Source organism: Onychomys torridus, chromosome 1 (assembly GCF_903995425.1).
Source record: "Onychomys torridus chromosome 1, mOncTor1.1, whole genome shotgun sequence".
Classification (NCBI taxonomy): domain Eukaryota; kingdom Metazoa; phylum Chordata; class Mammalia; order Rodentia; family Cricetidae; genus Onychomys; species Onychomys torridus.
The window spans coordinates 160516589-160531008 of record NC_050443.1 but is presented as its reverse complement, the minus strand read 5'-3'; the positions used below and the strand labels follow the sequence as shown (position 1 = coordinate 160531008).

Genomic DNA, 14420 nt, shown 5'->3' with positions numbered 1-14420 from the left:
GGACCTCACATGCTCTGAGACCCTAAGTAAGCCTTTAGCTTGTAGGGCTTTAAATATAAATATAAATATATGTGTGTATGTATATAATTTATTTATTTTTATTTTATTTACATTTGGTGCTTTGCCTACATGTATGTCTGTGTCAGGGTATGAGATCTTGGAGTTACAGATAGTTGTTAGCTCCCATGTGGGTGCTGGGAATTGAACCCAGATCCTCTGGAGGAACAGTTAGTGCTCTATCTCTCCAGCCCAGCTTGTAGGTTCTATTGGTGTCTTTCTGTCTTCTCATTAGGCAAAAGGAGACCCTGTCCCTCCCTCCCTCCTCAACAGTCTCCTATAACCCACACTGGCCTTGAACTTGAACCTCAGACTCCCCTGTGCTGGGATCACTGGCGTGTGCTACCTTGCCTGGTTTTGTATCTTGTGTTTCTTGTTCATGCCAGAAAGAGCAGTTGAAATGAACATGACAGCCACACAGATATGCATGTTCCTCCACCCCACCAGCTTAAAGAGAAACTACTGACGCTGGTGGCCTCCATGCTAATGAACCCCGACACCCCCAGCCCCTGCAAGGGTGGAGTCACCCTGCTTGCTTACCATGAGGCAAAGTGATGCTGGCTCCATCCAGGATGGCCTGAGCCAGCTCATGGTCATTAGCTTCAGCAGCATAGGCGGCCGCCTTGAGAGCATCCCAGATCTCCTTGCGGCCCTCAAAGGCAGGAGCTGTGTCCCAGAACTCGTCTCGTTTGCTCCGCAGCTGCCCGTCCGTCATGGGGTAGTCACTCTTCCACCTGAGCCGCTCCCTCTTCAAGGGCTCATTCCGTCCTGGGCAAGACAGACACAGGCTCAGCACCCCAGCGGCGCCACTTAAGCTGTCATTTGCCCCTCGCTGTCCCTGGCCTCTCAGGCACTTGACTGCACTGCTTCCGGTGTATTTAGGGCACTGGGACACTTTCTTAATAGCAGGGAAGAGTTAGGCATACGAAATACCTTTTTTGGCCAAGTATGTTCTTGTCTCTTTTATTTATTTTGTATGTGTGCACCATGTGCATGCCTGGTGCCCAAGGAAACCAGTAGAGAGTGCTAAATCCTCTGGAACTGGAGTTATGCGTGGCTGTCAGCTGCCATGTGGGAGCTCGAACTGGACCTGGGTCCTCTGTTAGAGCAGTAAGCACTCAACCACTCAGCCATCTCTCTAGCCCTCGGGCCAAGCATGTTCTGTACAGATGTACCATACCTCATCTTACAATGTACCTCTACGTCCATCATAATTGAAAATATCCTGAGACCAAAGCACACAGAGAGTCTGTAGTCTACAGACCATCACAGCTTAGCGACACAGTCCAGGCTGAATGGCAGCTGTTTCCGCAGAGGTGGAACAGCTGCTACCCAGCCCGGGGAGGTGGGGACTGGACATCCCTGCCTGGCAGAAGGAAAGGTCAAAACTAAAAGCTGAGGTGTGGTTTATGCCGGTTGTCTATCACTTCTACATCTTCTAAAATCAAAAAATCTTGGGCTGATGAGAGGGCTAGGTGAGTACTTGTTGCTAAGCCCATAACCTGAGCCCCACAAGGTGGAAAGAGAGAACCAATTCCTACAAATTGTCCTCTAATTTCTATGTAGGTGTGGGTGTTGGTACATGCTTGCACGCACGCGTGCATGTGTACACACATACACACACACATATACACACACACACACACACACACACACACACACACACACACACACACGACATCAAAAGAAGGTATCTGAGCCCCTAGACTGTACGTACAAATGGTCCTCTGCAAGAGCAGCAGCACTCTTAACCACTGAGCTGACTCTCTAACCTTGACAATATAATTATTTTGGTTTGATTTGGTTTTTTAAGACAAGAGTTTCTCTGTGTAGTCCTGGTTGTCCTGGAACTCTCTCTGTAGCCCAGGCTGGCCTTGAACTCACAGAGATGCACCTGCCTCTGCCTCCCGAGTGCTGGGATTAAAAGTGTGCACCACCACTGCCCGGGACAATGTAATTTTTTAAGAAAGGAAGAAGGAAGGAAAGTAGACAATAAAAAGATCTTAAGTTAGAGACTGCCTGCACAGCCTTTGCTGTTGTTAAAGGTTGTCTGATTGTTTTGTTTTAGGAAATGTCTCAAGGCTGTTCTGGAGTTTATAATCTTCCTGCCTCAGCTTTCTGAATTCTGAGATTATGAGCATGTACCACCACCTCTAACTTGTTTTTGGACATTTTTATCTTGCTCTTCGATTATAAAGTATATAGGAAAGCCAGGTGGCGCACTCCTTTAATCCCAGCACTCAGGAGGCAGAGCCAGGTGGATCTCTGTGAGTTCGAGGCCAGCCTGGGCTACAGAGTGAGTTCCAGGAAAGGTGCAAAGGCAAAGCTACACAGAGAAACCCTGTCTCGACCAAAAAAAAAAAAAAAAAAAAAAAAAGTATATAGGGGCTGGAGAGATGGTTTAACGGTTAAGAAGACCTGGGTTCAATTCCCAGCACCCACACGGCAGCTCACAATTCCAGTTCCAAGGGACATGACACCCAGAACAAAACAACAATGCACATACCATTACAAAAAAAAGTATATGTTTAGCATCAAAGAAATCTGGACACAATCCATATATATAAAACTAACAAACTAAGACAGTAAGATGGGTGGGTTCACAAGGGCAGCACAACTGTATGCTGTAGTGGTGTCCCCGATGGCCAGGGTGCCCTCTGTGGTTGAACATCTTGGAGCTGCAGTTGGGCTCTTCTCACTGTATCAGAAACTATAGTGTTAGTGGACTTTCCTGGTTACACACTTGTGCACTACTGACAGGTCTGCATCCTCAAGTAGCCTAGCTTCATTATGAAACATTTGAGGGCTGGAGAGATGGCTCAGAGGTTAAGAGCCCTGGCTGTTCTTCCAGAGGTCCTGAGTTCAATTCCCAGCAACCACATGGTGGTTCACAGCCATCTATGAAATAGTGAAATTCTAATAAAATATCTATTTAAAAAAACATTTGAATTGTGATTATGGGCCTCTCTTTTAAGCTTTTAAAGAGGATCATGGGAAGAATTACCTTACTAGAAAACCCAGGCCCCAGGACTTGGGAGGGGAAAAAGTCATCATATGCCCAACCTTATAAATAGCTACAACAATACCTTAAAAGTCCACAAAGCAAAACTTAATAGGCTGCCATTGGTCCCCTTTACCTTTTGTTAAAAATAAACTTCAAACCAAGGAGAAACCCAGTAACATCAACCATTTACAGCCAAGCGTGCCAGAATACAGGTAAGTTCTTGTGACTCAAGATCTCTCTTCCTTAAAAAACAGCTTTCTGCATGTTAGGCAAGCACCCTGCCACAGAGCTACACCTCCAAACAACCCACAGATGGGAAAACCAAAAGTTTGCCATTTGTCAAAAGCCAAACAGATACTGAATGCACAGCTTTCTGACTCCAAGCCCAGCCCCTACCACTGCACTATACTGCCATTGGGAGAAAATTATTTAGAATTCTATCAGTCAAAAGGAATGACTGGCTGGGCAGTGGTGGTGCACACCTTTAATGCCTGTACTCCAGAGGTAGAGGCAGGCAAAGTTCTGAGTTCAAAGACAGCCTGGTCTACAAAACGAGTTCCAGGATAGCCAGGACTATATGGAGAAACCCTATTTCGAAAACCCAAACTCACCCCTCCCACACACAGAACCCCCCTCCCCACACAGAACCCCCACACACACACCAAAGCAGAACAAAAGGAAATGATTGTTAACAAGCCAGGGGTGTTGTACTCACCCATAATCCCAACATTTGGAAGTTAGGGCAGGAGGATCAGGGCTCAAGGTCACCTTTGCCTACATAATAAGTTCAAGGCCAGATTGGGCTATGTTTTGACTCAAAAAACAAATAAATTAAAAAGTCTATTTATTTGCTTCTCTTGAGTACAGGAGTGTATCAGGATACTATTAAGTACAGTGCTTTACACTCCTTTTCCTAGAAAGGAGTTAAGATATTTCATGCCAAAATATAATTTCAACTTTCCCTTTACTTCATTTTATATTACTGTCAACTTTCCACATGACTAAAAATTATGAACAATTTGAGACTGCAGAGCTGGCTCAGCAGTTAGGAGTGAAGGGAGCAGGCAAAAGCGCCTTGTCCTGAGTACTGCGCACTTTGACTCCAGATCCCATTTTACCTGCGCAGTGAAACAAAGTTCAGGTTCCCAGCATCAAGGGGAGCTGAGAATCTTCCAATAGCTGACCCATTTCCTCCTTAGACAACAGAAATAGTCTGTTATACCCCTTAGTTCTCTAAAGCATTATGGCTGTTCCTAATAGAAAGAACAACTCAATCTGGCTGAACTGAAAAGCTGACATTCTGTGTCGGGTGACAAGGACGGAACACATAGGGAAAGCCCCTAATCTTTGAATCCTGATTGGTGGAAAATTGCAGCTGTGACTTGGCAACAGGTGTTTGTGGGGTTTGTGCTTATAAAGCCTGCCTCTGCCCCTACTTGGGGCTGCCAGGAGCAGCAAGGCTCCCGAGTCCGTGTCCTGCAGCCCTGATGGATGAATGAATGACTCCACTTATGTGGTGATTTATTAAAGACCGGTAAGTGCTGTCTCTCCTTCCTCGTGCTGCACACCAGACAAGGTGCAACAGAGCACTGGCTGAACTTCCGGAGGACTGTTTGCTTCCCAGCTCCCACATGCCAGCACACAACTGTCTGAAATTCCAGATCCAGGAACCTAACACCCTCTTCTGGCCTTCTCAGGTACCAGGCATGCACATGGTACCCAGACTTACGTGTAGGCAAACACTCACATAAAATTACTAACATCATATTGCTCTACCACATAGTGATGTAGTTATGATGACCGTTTGTTTTCTTTTTGTAGTGCTAGAACTGAACCTGGGGCCTTGGACATACAGATGATTGTTCTATTTTTGAGGTGCATCCATGATCTAATAATTAAAAAAAAAATATTAGCCAACCAATTCCTACAGCATCTGAAGAAAATTATTTCTGTTAAGTGTCATTTTTCTTGTTACCCAGTTTCATGTGATCTCCAATACAATTCCAGACCATGGTCAAGACTGAGGGTGGAGGCTTCTGTCCCTCAAAGGCACCTGGAGGTTCAGACATCTCAACCTGAGAGCTGAGAACTGACAGGAACGAGGGGAAGCACTCAAGTTCTCCTTGCCCACACAACAAGTTAAAGGCCATCCTCACCTACCTAGCAAGTTCAAGGCTGTGCTTTCAACAGGGTCATGCTACTAGCTGTGGCCAAGGGTGCACTGGTTTGCTCCCATTGGCAGGGGCAGGAGTGGAGTTATTCAGTGCAAGAGCATGCTTCTCCCTGACCACCACCGATACTTCTTATTTATGTACACTATCCCATGCCAGTCTTGCAGCCTTAGGCAGTAGGGACCAGGATGTGATTTCACAGATGACAGGGCAGATGCAGAGAGATTACATGGCCTGCCTGAGGCTAGAGTGAGAGGTTTTACTAAATCCTGTGGCTTGTACTCCAAAATACACAGTCCCTTGTGTGTGAGTAAAAAACTGTGGCCAACATTCAACGGAAAGTGTTCCTAGGAAATAAATCCTCTTCAGAAGAAAATAACTTCAAACCAGGCCTTGAAAATACCCAACAGAGGCCAATGTAAGTGGTACACACTTTAATCCCAGCATTTGGGAAGAAGAGGCTGGAGATCTCTGAGTTCAAGGCCAGCCTGGTCTACAGAGTGAGTTCCAGGACAGTTGGAGCTACACAACAAGACCCTGGGGTGGGGCAACAGAGCCAGAGTGGTGGCCCATGCCCCCAGTACTCAAAAGACAGAGGTTGAAGGATCACAAGTTTGAGGTCAGCAAGTATTATACAATGAGTTTCATGCCAACCTGGGTTACCCAGTGAAACCTTCTCAAAAAACAAAACAAACAAAAACAACAAAATAAAGGTCACAAGATGTAGCAGGAAACTTAAAAGTTCTTATTAATAAAAACAAACCTGAGGCCAGTTATTGGGGTGAATGCTAGAAGATCAGAGAAGCAGAACAAGCCACGGCTATCTCACCTTGCTAGTTCCTCAGGTGATCCTGTTTCCTCAGGCTGGAAGCTTCTGAGTCCTCATCCCAATGGCTCTCAGCTGAACTGGGCTGCTCCAAAGCCTGGACGCTTAACCAACCAAATGCTTAACTAACTACATGCTTTACTCACTTAGTTCCTGGTCCTCACGCCTTATATACCTTTCTCTTTCTGCCCCCACTCCCTGGGATTAAAGGTTGGGTTTCTGGGATTAAAGGAGTGGGTCACCACGCTTAGCTGTTTCTAAAGTGGCCTTGAACTCAGAGATCCGGCTAGCTCTGCCTCCCAAGTGCTGGCATTAAAGGCGTGCACCACCACTGCCCAACTTCTGTTATGGCTTACTCTTCCCATTTTCTAGCCACCATTTTTGGCTTTGTTCTAGTGGCTGTCTGTTCTCTGACCCCACACAATATTTCAGGGAACACAATACCCACCACAACAAGATGCAATAAATAAAGCAGTATGAGTCAGAGCCAGTGGGTGGCAGAAGAATCAGGCTTACCAGTACTTCAGACTGGGATTTACAGCAGGTTATCAAATAGCAAAGTTAAGAAATAAGAGTCAGCTGGGCAGTGGTGGTGCATGCCTTTAATCCCAGCACTCGGGAGGCAGAGCCAGGCAGATCTCTGTGAGTTCGAGGCCAGCCTGGTCTATAGAGCAAGATCCAGGACAGACACCAAAACTAGACAGAGAAACCCTGCCTTGAAAAAAAAAAAAAAGAAGAAAGGAAAAAAAGGAAGGAAGAATGAAAGAAAGGAGTCTTTAAAACATGAGCCAAGGAAAGGGGATTATAAAGACCTCACAGAATTTAAAAGAGCCTTCTAGGACTGATAGAGGTAAAAAAATAAAACAAAACAAAACAGTCACAGGGTACCACTGGGAAGGAGGCAAACATGGCAATCATCCAGGAGTTGGAGAATGGCTCAGTGGGTAGAGGTCTTTCCATGCAAGCATGAGGAACTGAGTTTAGATTCCCAGCACCTGTGTAAACATCGGACCTAGGAGGCAGCCCATTTACCCAGTGAGATCCTGTTTTAAAGCAGGGTGGAGGGTGTTAGATGACATCTAGCATTGGCCTCTGCACATATGTGCACTGCACAGGCACATGTCATCCAGATATCTATTGCCCTAACCTGACCTATCCATTTAGTTCAATTCTGGCAAAGTTATTTTTTATGCTTGGGGACAGTTTTATTAGTGATGAAAAGGGAATTACCCCAGATCAGGCAAGCTAGAAATCTCAGCAGCTGCCTGGAGGAGGACAGAGCAGGGGGAGAAAGCCAGGCTGTCTGAGTAAGCAGCATGGAAGCTTCAGAGACAAAGTTAGGCAGCCCAAAGTATCAGAAAAAGCACTTAAGTTCTTGCCAGGATCTGAAAGAAAATGGAAAAGTGGTAATTTTCTGAGAACTTCATGGCAGCTTGGCTCATAAGGATTGCCATGAAACTGCCTTTTAAAATGATTTATATTTAAGGGTTGGGGATTTAGCTCAGTGGCAGAGCGTTTGCCTAGCAAGCGCAAGGCTCTGGGTTCAATCCTCAGCTCAAAAAAAAAAATTATATTTAATTATGTGTCTCTGTGTGTATATGTGAGTGTAGGTGCTTACAAAGAGTCCAGAAGAGGGTGTTGGATCCCCTGAAGCTGAGGTTTCAGTCAGCTGTGAGCTACCAGATGTGGGTGCTGGGAACCCAACTCAGATCCTCTGAAAAAGCTATTTCTCTAGACTGCCAATAAAGTTTTGTTATTGTTGTTTTGTTTTGTTTTTCAAGACAGGGTTTCTCTCTGTAAACCCTGCAGTCTTGGAATTCACTTTGTAGACCAAGCTGGCCTTGAACTCAGACCCACCTGCCTCTGCCTCAGAGTGCTGTGATTAAAGGTGTGTGCCACCACCCCTGGCTCTCAATAAAGTTTTTGTTTTGTTTTGATTTTTGGTTTTTCGAGACAGGGTTTCTCTGTGTAGTTTTGGTGCCTGTCCTGGATCTCGCTCTGTAGACCAGGGTGGCCTCGAACTCACAGAGGTCCGCCTGCTCTGCCTCCGGAGTGCTGGGATTAAAGGCATGTGCTACTGCTGCCCAGCTTCAATAAAGTTCTTTTTTTATTTTTTTTATTTATAATTTTCTTTTTTTTTTTTTTTTAAAAAAAGTCATTAATTTATTATAATATACAATGTTCTGCCTGCATATATGCCTGCAGGCCAGAAGAGGGAACCAGATCTCGTTATAGATGGTTGTGAGCCATCACGTGGTTGCTGGGAATTGAACTCAGGACCTTTGGAAGAGTATCCTGTACCCTTAACTATTGAGCCATCTCTCCGGCCCTCAATAAAGTTCTTAACTGGGAGTTTTCTCCAAGGAAATGGAAGGCTAATTCTAAAGTTTTTATAAATTTTTATAGGAGAAATGGCGCTGTAGGTAGGGGCGCTCGCTCTATAAGCATGAAGCTTTGGGTTTGGGTGTCCAGAGCCATGTAAAAAGACAGATCCATGTATAAGTGCCCTAAGTTTGGTACAGAGACAGGAGAATCACTGGGGCTTACTGGCCGTCAGCTTAGCTCTTCAAGTCAATGAGAGAGCCGGTCCTAAGGGAAGAATGTGGAGGGCAATAGTAGAACATCTGACATTCTCCTTTGTTGGCCTCTGAGAATGAGCATGCACATATATCAACATACACATTTCCACAAACATAAAACAAAAAAGAGGGGGAAGGAAGAAGGGAATATTTGTGTGGAAGCTGCTTTTGCACAAGAATATAGTGGGTTGGCCTACACTGCCATTATCAAGGCCCAGTATAATTCTACAGTCATCACAGCAGGACAGACAAACAGGCCAAAAGAACAGAAAGAGAGCCCAGAAATGGACCTAGGTGCACATATCACCTCACCTTGCTTAAAGCAAGAAAGAACACTGCTGAAGGAGGACAGGTGTATAAGGTGGGCTATTTGGTATTCATGTTGGGGTTACAGGTTTTCCATACAGGAAGACCAAACAATCCCTACACCCTCTACCATCCACAAAAATCAAAACAAGATCAATGGAAAGAAAGGATGTACTGAAGAAACAGTTGGGAACACATTTTTGGGAAGAACTTTGGTTTTAAGACATTTTGCCCTGAGCAAGGAAGTAGGTACCTGTGATCCCTTGCCCTTTGTTCCTGCTCCTTTGAGTCCTAGTGACTACTCTGATCAGCGCGGTGACCCACCAGAGACACGGCCAGGAGCACGGGTGCCCTGGAGGACGCCCGGGCGTGACCTTCTACCCTCTGCTCGGGTCCTTCGGCTTTTTGAGCCTTTCCGTGGTTTTCTTGCTGCTACATGTCCTCTCTGTCTGTCTGCTGCTGCTTCTAGCTTGGCCAGAGGTCAGGTCTGGAGCACGGGCAACTCCTAACCTGCTGAGGACTGAGGAAAATGATACAACCAAGCGTCAGTACCATCCTCTGTCCTTTCTTTCCTTTGTTTTCAGACAGGGTGCACACCTTTAGTTCTAGCAAGTTCTATGACAGCCAGGGCCACACAGGGAAACACTGTCTCAAAAACCAAAACCAACTAACCAAACAAACAAACAAAAGCCCCCAAAAATGTAAGTGAGAATCTGGCCCTGAACTCCTAACCTTAACCCTCCTGTCCTAACCTCCCCATGCTAGAATTCAGAAATGCGCTCACATGCTCTGCTAGGCACAGGTTTCCTACAGAAGACATAGGTAAGCTTTGGGACATTTTAAACATTATCTCAGCTGTGCCTGGCAACTGATGTTACTGAGTTGTGACCCTAAGGACATCTGAACTGTAACTATGCACACATACCTCTCTCCTGGGTACTATCTGTGTAAAAGACTCATCTTCACAGTAACATCCCTGTGGTGGTCTGCTGTACAACTGTGAGGACCCAAGATCAAATCTCTAGAACCCAAGAGGTTCTCTCTCCTCCACCCAGACAGCAGCTAACTTTCTCAAGTGTCATTTACACTTCTTATCCATGGATTGACACTGTACATGAACCTTTCTAAGTATCCACAGCGACCCGCGATACAGGCCTCACAAGCTTCCCTCATCCGTGGAGGGTCTTCTTGACATGAGACAGTACAACAGGCTGGTGAGGCAGGAGCAAAGGGTAGGCAGAGTTAACACCAGAGAAGCAAGACCCCAGCCGGTGGCTCCAGTGTTGTTCCCCTCTGTGCCAGCAGAGGGCAGTGGCAGCATCTCTGTGCCAGCTTAGTGCCTTCATCAGTGGGTCAAACACAGCATAAAAATATCAGCTCTCTAGGCACAAATTTGATCACTCACAGGATACATGCCTGGATGTCTGAGCCCCACATACTGGTGTGCACAATCAGACAAAATCCAAAACAGAGAAGGAAGTCTTCCACCTAAGCATGTAAGTTAAGCCATCAATGATGGCTTTCTTCGTTTTGTTTTGTTTTTTAAGATAGGGTTTCTCTGTACAGCTCTGGCTATTCTGGAACTCTCTCTATAGGCCAGGCTGGCTTCATCTGCCTCTGCCTCCTAAACGCTGGGGTTAAAAGCATGTGCCACCACGCCCAGCTGTGATGTTGGCTTTTAAATTTTACTTTCAAGATATTCTGTAGGTAGTTGAATCAAACAAAACAACAACAAATTGAGGCTGGGAAGTAAGTGACTTAGTGAGTAAAGTACTTGCTACATAAATGTGAGGACCTCAGTTCAAACCCCCAGAACCTATGTAAAAGCAGGGCAAGGCCATGCAGGTCTGTATAGATGTAATAGCTTCATCTACAGTGAGCCGAAGGGCACCCCTCCCCCTACGCGGGCCTGCTAGCCTGTGTGCCCAGCAGCAGACAAGAGAGACTGATTCAAACAAAGTGGAAGGTGAGGGCCACAGCCTGACCCTGTGACTGCTACCAGAGTGCTGTCTCTGGCATGTGTGCACGCGCACACCAATGCACACACTCTCAGTGCACATACACACACCCCACAGGTTAAGATCAAATTGGACAGCTGCCTGTACGGTACTACTCAGGAGACTGAGGAAGACGGACTGCCAGGAGTTGGAGGCCAGCCTGTTCCATAGAAAATGCAAGGCTAGCTAGGGCTACAGTGTAAGGCCCTGTCCTCAAAAGAAAAGAAAAATAAGCTTTAAAAAATGGGGCTGATGATATAGCTCAGTTAGCAGAGTGCTTGATCAGCATCCACAAAGCCATGGTTTGATCCTCAGTATCACATAAACTTGGCACAGGCCTACAGTTTCCCAAGATTCATAAAGTGGAGGCAGGAGGATCAGAAGTTGAAGGTCATTCTTGGCTACAGAGTGAGTTTGAGGCCAGCCTCGGCTACATGAGACTTTGTCTCGTGATATTTTGTTGTACTCTAATAAAACTTGCCTGAAGATCAGAGGACAGAGACAGCCACAGAGGTCAGGCAGTGGTGGCACACACACCTTTAATCCTAGCATTTGGGAGGCAGAGATCCATCTGGATCTCTGTAAGTTCAAAGCCACCCTGGACTACATGAGAAACAGCCAGGCAGTGGTGGCACACACCTTTAATTCCAGCACTTGGGAGTCACATGCCTTTAATCCCAGCACTAGGGAGGTTGAGACAAGAAGTGATATGGCTGGGCAGAGAGAGGAATTAAGGCAGGAGGAGACAGGAATTAGGTCCTTTCCACTGAGGACTCAGAGGCATTCAGTCTGAGGATTCGTGGAGACAGGATCTTCTCTTTTCCGCTAAGGAGTTCATGAGGTGAGAAGTGGCTGTGCCTTGTTTCCTCTGATCTTCAGGCAAGTTTTTATTAGAGTACAACAAAATATCACCACAGTCTCAAAAAGATATGAAAACTCATATGCCACATAAATTGTTATAAATCTTATTAAGCCCATTCATTTGATATATCAAAAGAACTAAATATATCCCTTTGGCTCAACTTTGGGCTTTCTAGGAATTCTCTCTAAGGAAAGAGCACTGTGACAAAGCTGCAGTTCAGCATGGTCTCAGCAGAAAAAGCGGGAACAACTGAAATTCACATGACCAGGGGACGAGGAAATGAAAGCTGTGTCTGTACCCAGCCATTGGTGGCAGCCACTTTGTAACAAGGAGGAAAGAGTCTAGAACAGCAAGTGCTCTGTTCCTCAGCTCTGGCTTCTAAAAGGAATGCATAATTATATAAATATTAAGAAGACCAGAAGAATTTATACTGAAATGTGCATAGTGGCTATAATTGAATGGCAGTTACCAGTGGGGTTTTTTTGTTTTTGTTTTTGTTTTTTTTTTGCTTATGTTCTGCAAATTCTCTACAATGAGAATTAATTGCTTCTGTAATAAGATTTACCATGAAAGTTGTTAATAAGCACAGAGGACACATGGTGTTTTGGGGAGCAGCCAGAGAAAAGCTGGAAGAACTCAGGAAGCCAGTGAGTGGGGCTGAGGATGATGGTGAGCCAGGAAACAGAGCCGCAGCTCCAGGGTTTCGGCCCTGGCAGCCCAGGAGTTTTGTTTAGGGCCAGGGCAGGCTCTGCTGGGTTCAACAGCAAGACATCCTTAGGCAACTGCTTAGGACTCCACTTCTCCTGCGTCAGCTCCAGCCAAAGATGAGATAGAGGGATGCTCCCTGCTCTGTACGAAGCCCACTAAAGAGTTTAAGCACAGTAATTTAGCAGTCAAGGCACATCACCTTAGGAGGAGACAGAAGAAACATCTTCAAGGTCTTGGGTCCTATGATCCAAGTGGGCAGGTAATAGCAAGACACTTGTGACTGGGCAGAAAGTGTGTGTGACCAGAATGGTCCAAGCCTCAGAGTGAGGGCATAGCCCTGCACTGGAGCTTCCTGGGGTGCCGTTTAAGAGTACAGCCTCAGGCTGACGAAGCTCAGATGGTTCAGCAGGTAGAAACACTTGCTGTGCAAGTCTGATGACTTGATTCTGATCCCTGAAACCAGTGTGTGTGTGTGTGTGTGTGTGTGTGTGTGTGTGTGTGTGTGTACAGTGTATGTGGGGGGTATGATGTGTGCATGTGTGGAGGTCAGAGGGACAGGCCTGGGAGTATAGCTCAGTAGCAGAGTGCTTACCTAGCTAGCATGTACAAGGCCCTGGGCTGCATCCCCAGCATGGAAACAAACAAACAAACAAACAAACAAAAAAACCCTATTTGTACCTAGGTGTGGGGTACATACCTGTGATCCTAGGACTTGGAAGGTAGAGACAGGATGAGCAAGAGTTCAAGGACATTCTCTGCTGAATACGGAGTTTAAAGCCAGCCTAAGCTTTATCAACCCTGTCTCAAAAACTAAAGCCCCAAATAAAGGCCTAGCTGTACACATAGAGGAGAAGTGGAAATGCTATGATAACACACAGGTTAGCATAAATTAGCTCAACACACGGTCTCTGGAATGGCTGCTGAGCTGACTTGGGGAGGGACGGAGGGAGGGAGGGAGGAAGGAGAGAGCAAGAGGGCACACTGTCTGGCTTGGGGAGGATAATGATGGTGGCTGCTGTGGCTTGGCCTGGATAATGAGCAGTGTCTGGCACTGCCACCCAAGGGAGGGCAGTGAGAGGAAAGCAGGAAAAAGAATACTACAGGTCCTTTCCAACTTGCCTGGTGGTGGTGGTGGTGGTGGTGGTGGTGGTGTGGTGGTGGTGGTGGAGGTGGTGGTGGTGGTGGTGGTGGTGGTGTTGGTGTGGTGTGGTGGTGTTGGAGGTGGTGGTGGTGGTGGTGGTGGTGGTGGTGGTGGTGGTGGTGGTGTGGTGGTGGTGGTGGTGGTGGTGGTGGTGGTGGTGGTGGTGGTGGTGGTGGTGGTGGTGGTGGTGGTGGTGGTGGTGGTGGTGGTGGTGGTGGTGGTGGTGGTGGTGTGGTGGTGGTGGTGTGGTGGTAGTGGTGGTGGTGTGGTGGTGGTGGTGGCAGTGGTGGTGTGTGTTCACTCCCAACACCTGACTCAGACTGCTTAAGTCAAAATGACTACATAGAACAGGAGTTCTCAGAAACACAGGAAGGCACAGAACAGACTTCCTGGCTTTGCTCTCAATAGCCCACCCAGTATCTTCAGGGTGTCAGGCACAATGCAGATTCTTAGAAACATCTGCTGAATTGAGAATGAACTGACAGAGCAGGGACACACACACACACACACACACACACACACAAAGATTAGGTCTTGCTGTTTTAGCCAGGCTTTCCTACAACTCCTATATCTTTCTGCTTAAACTTCTTGAGTGCTGGATTACAGGCATGCACCATCACACTGCCTTCCCTGGGATTACAGGCATGCACCATCACACTGCCTTCCCTGGGATTACAGGAATGCACCATCACACTGCCTTCCCTGGGATTACAGGCATGCGCCATCACACTGCCTTCCCTGGTATTACAGGAATGCACCATCACACTGC

General features: G+C 46.5%; 1 protein-coding gene across 1 annotated transcript in view; it reads right to left on the bottom strand.

The window, feature by feature from the left end:
- Positions 1-14420, bottom strand: part of Ubtd1 (ubiquitin domain containing 1) — a 62048-nt gene that overhangs the window by 1799 nt on the left and 45829 nt on the right. Inside the window, exon 2 of the mRNA XM_036169412.1 lies at positions 598-825. Within this exon, the coding sequence (XP_036025305.1) occupies positions 598-825 (228 nt within the window). The remainder of the gene's footprint in view (positions 1-597; positions 826-14420) is intronic.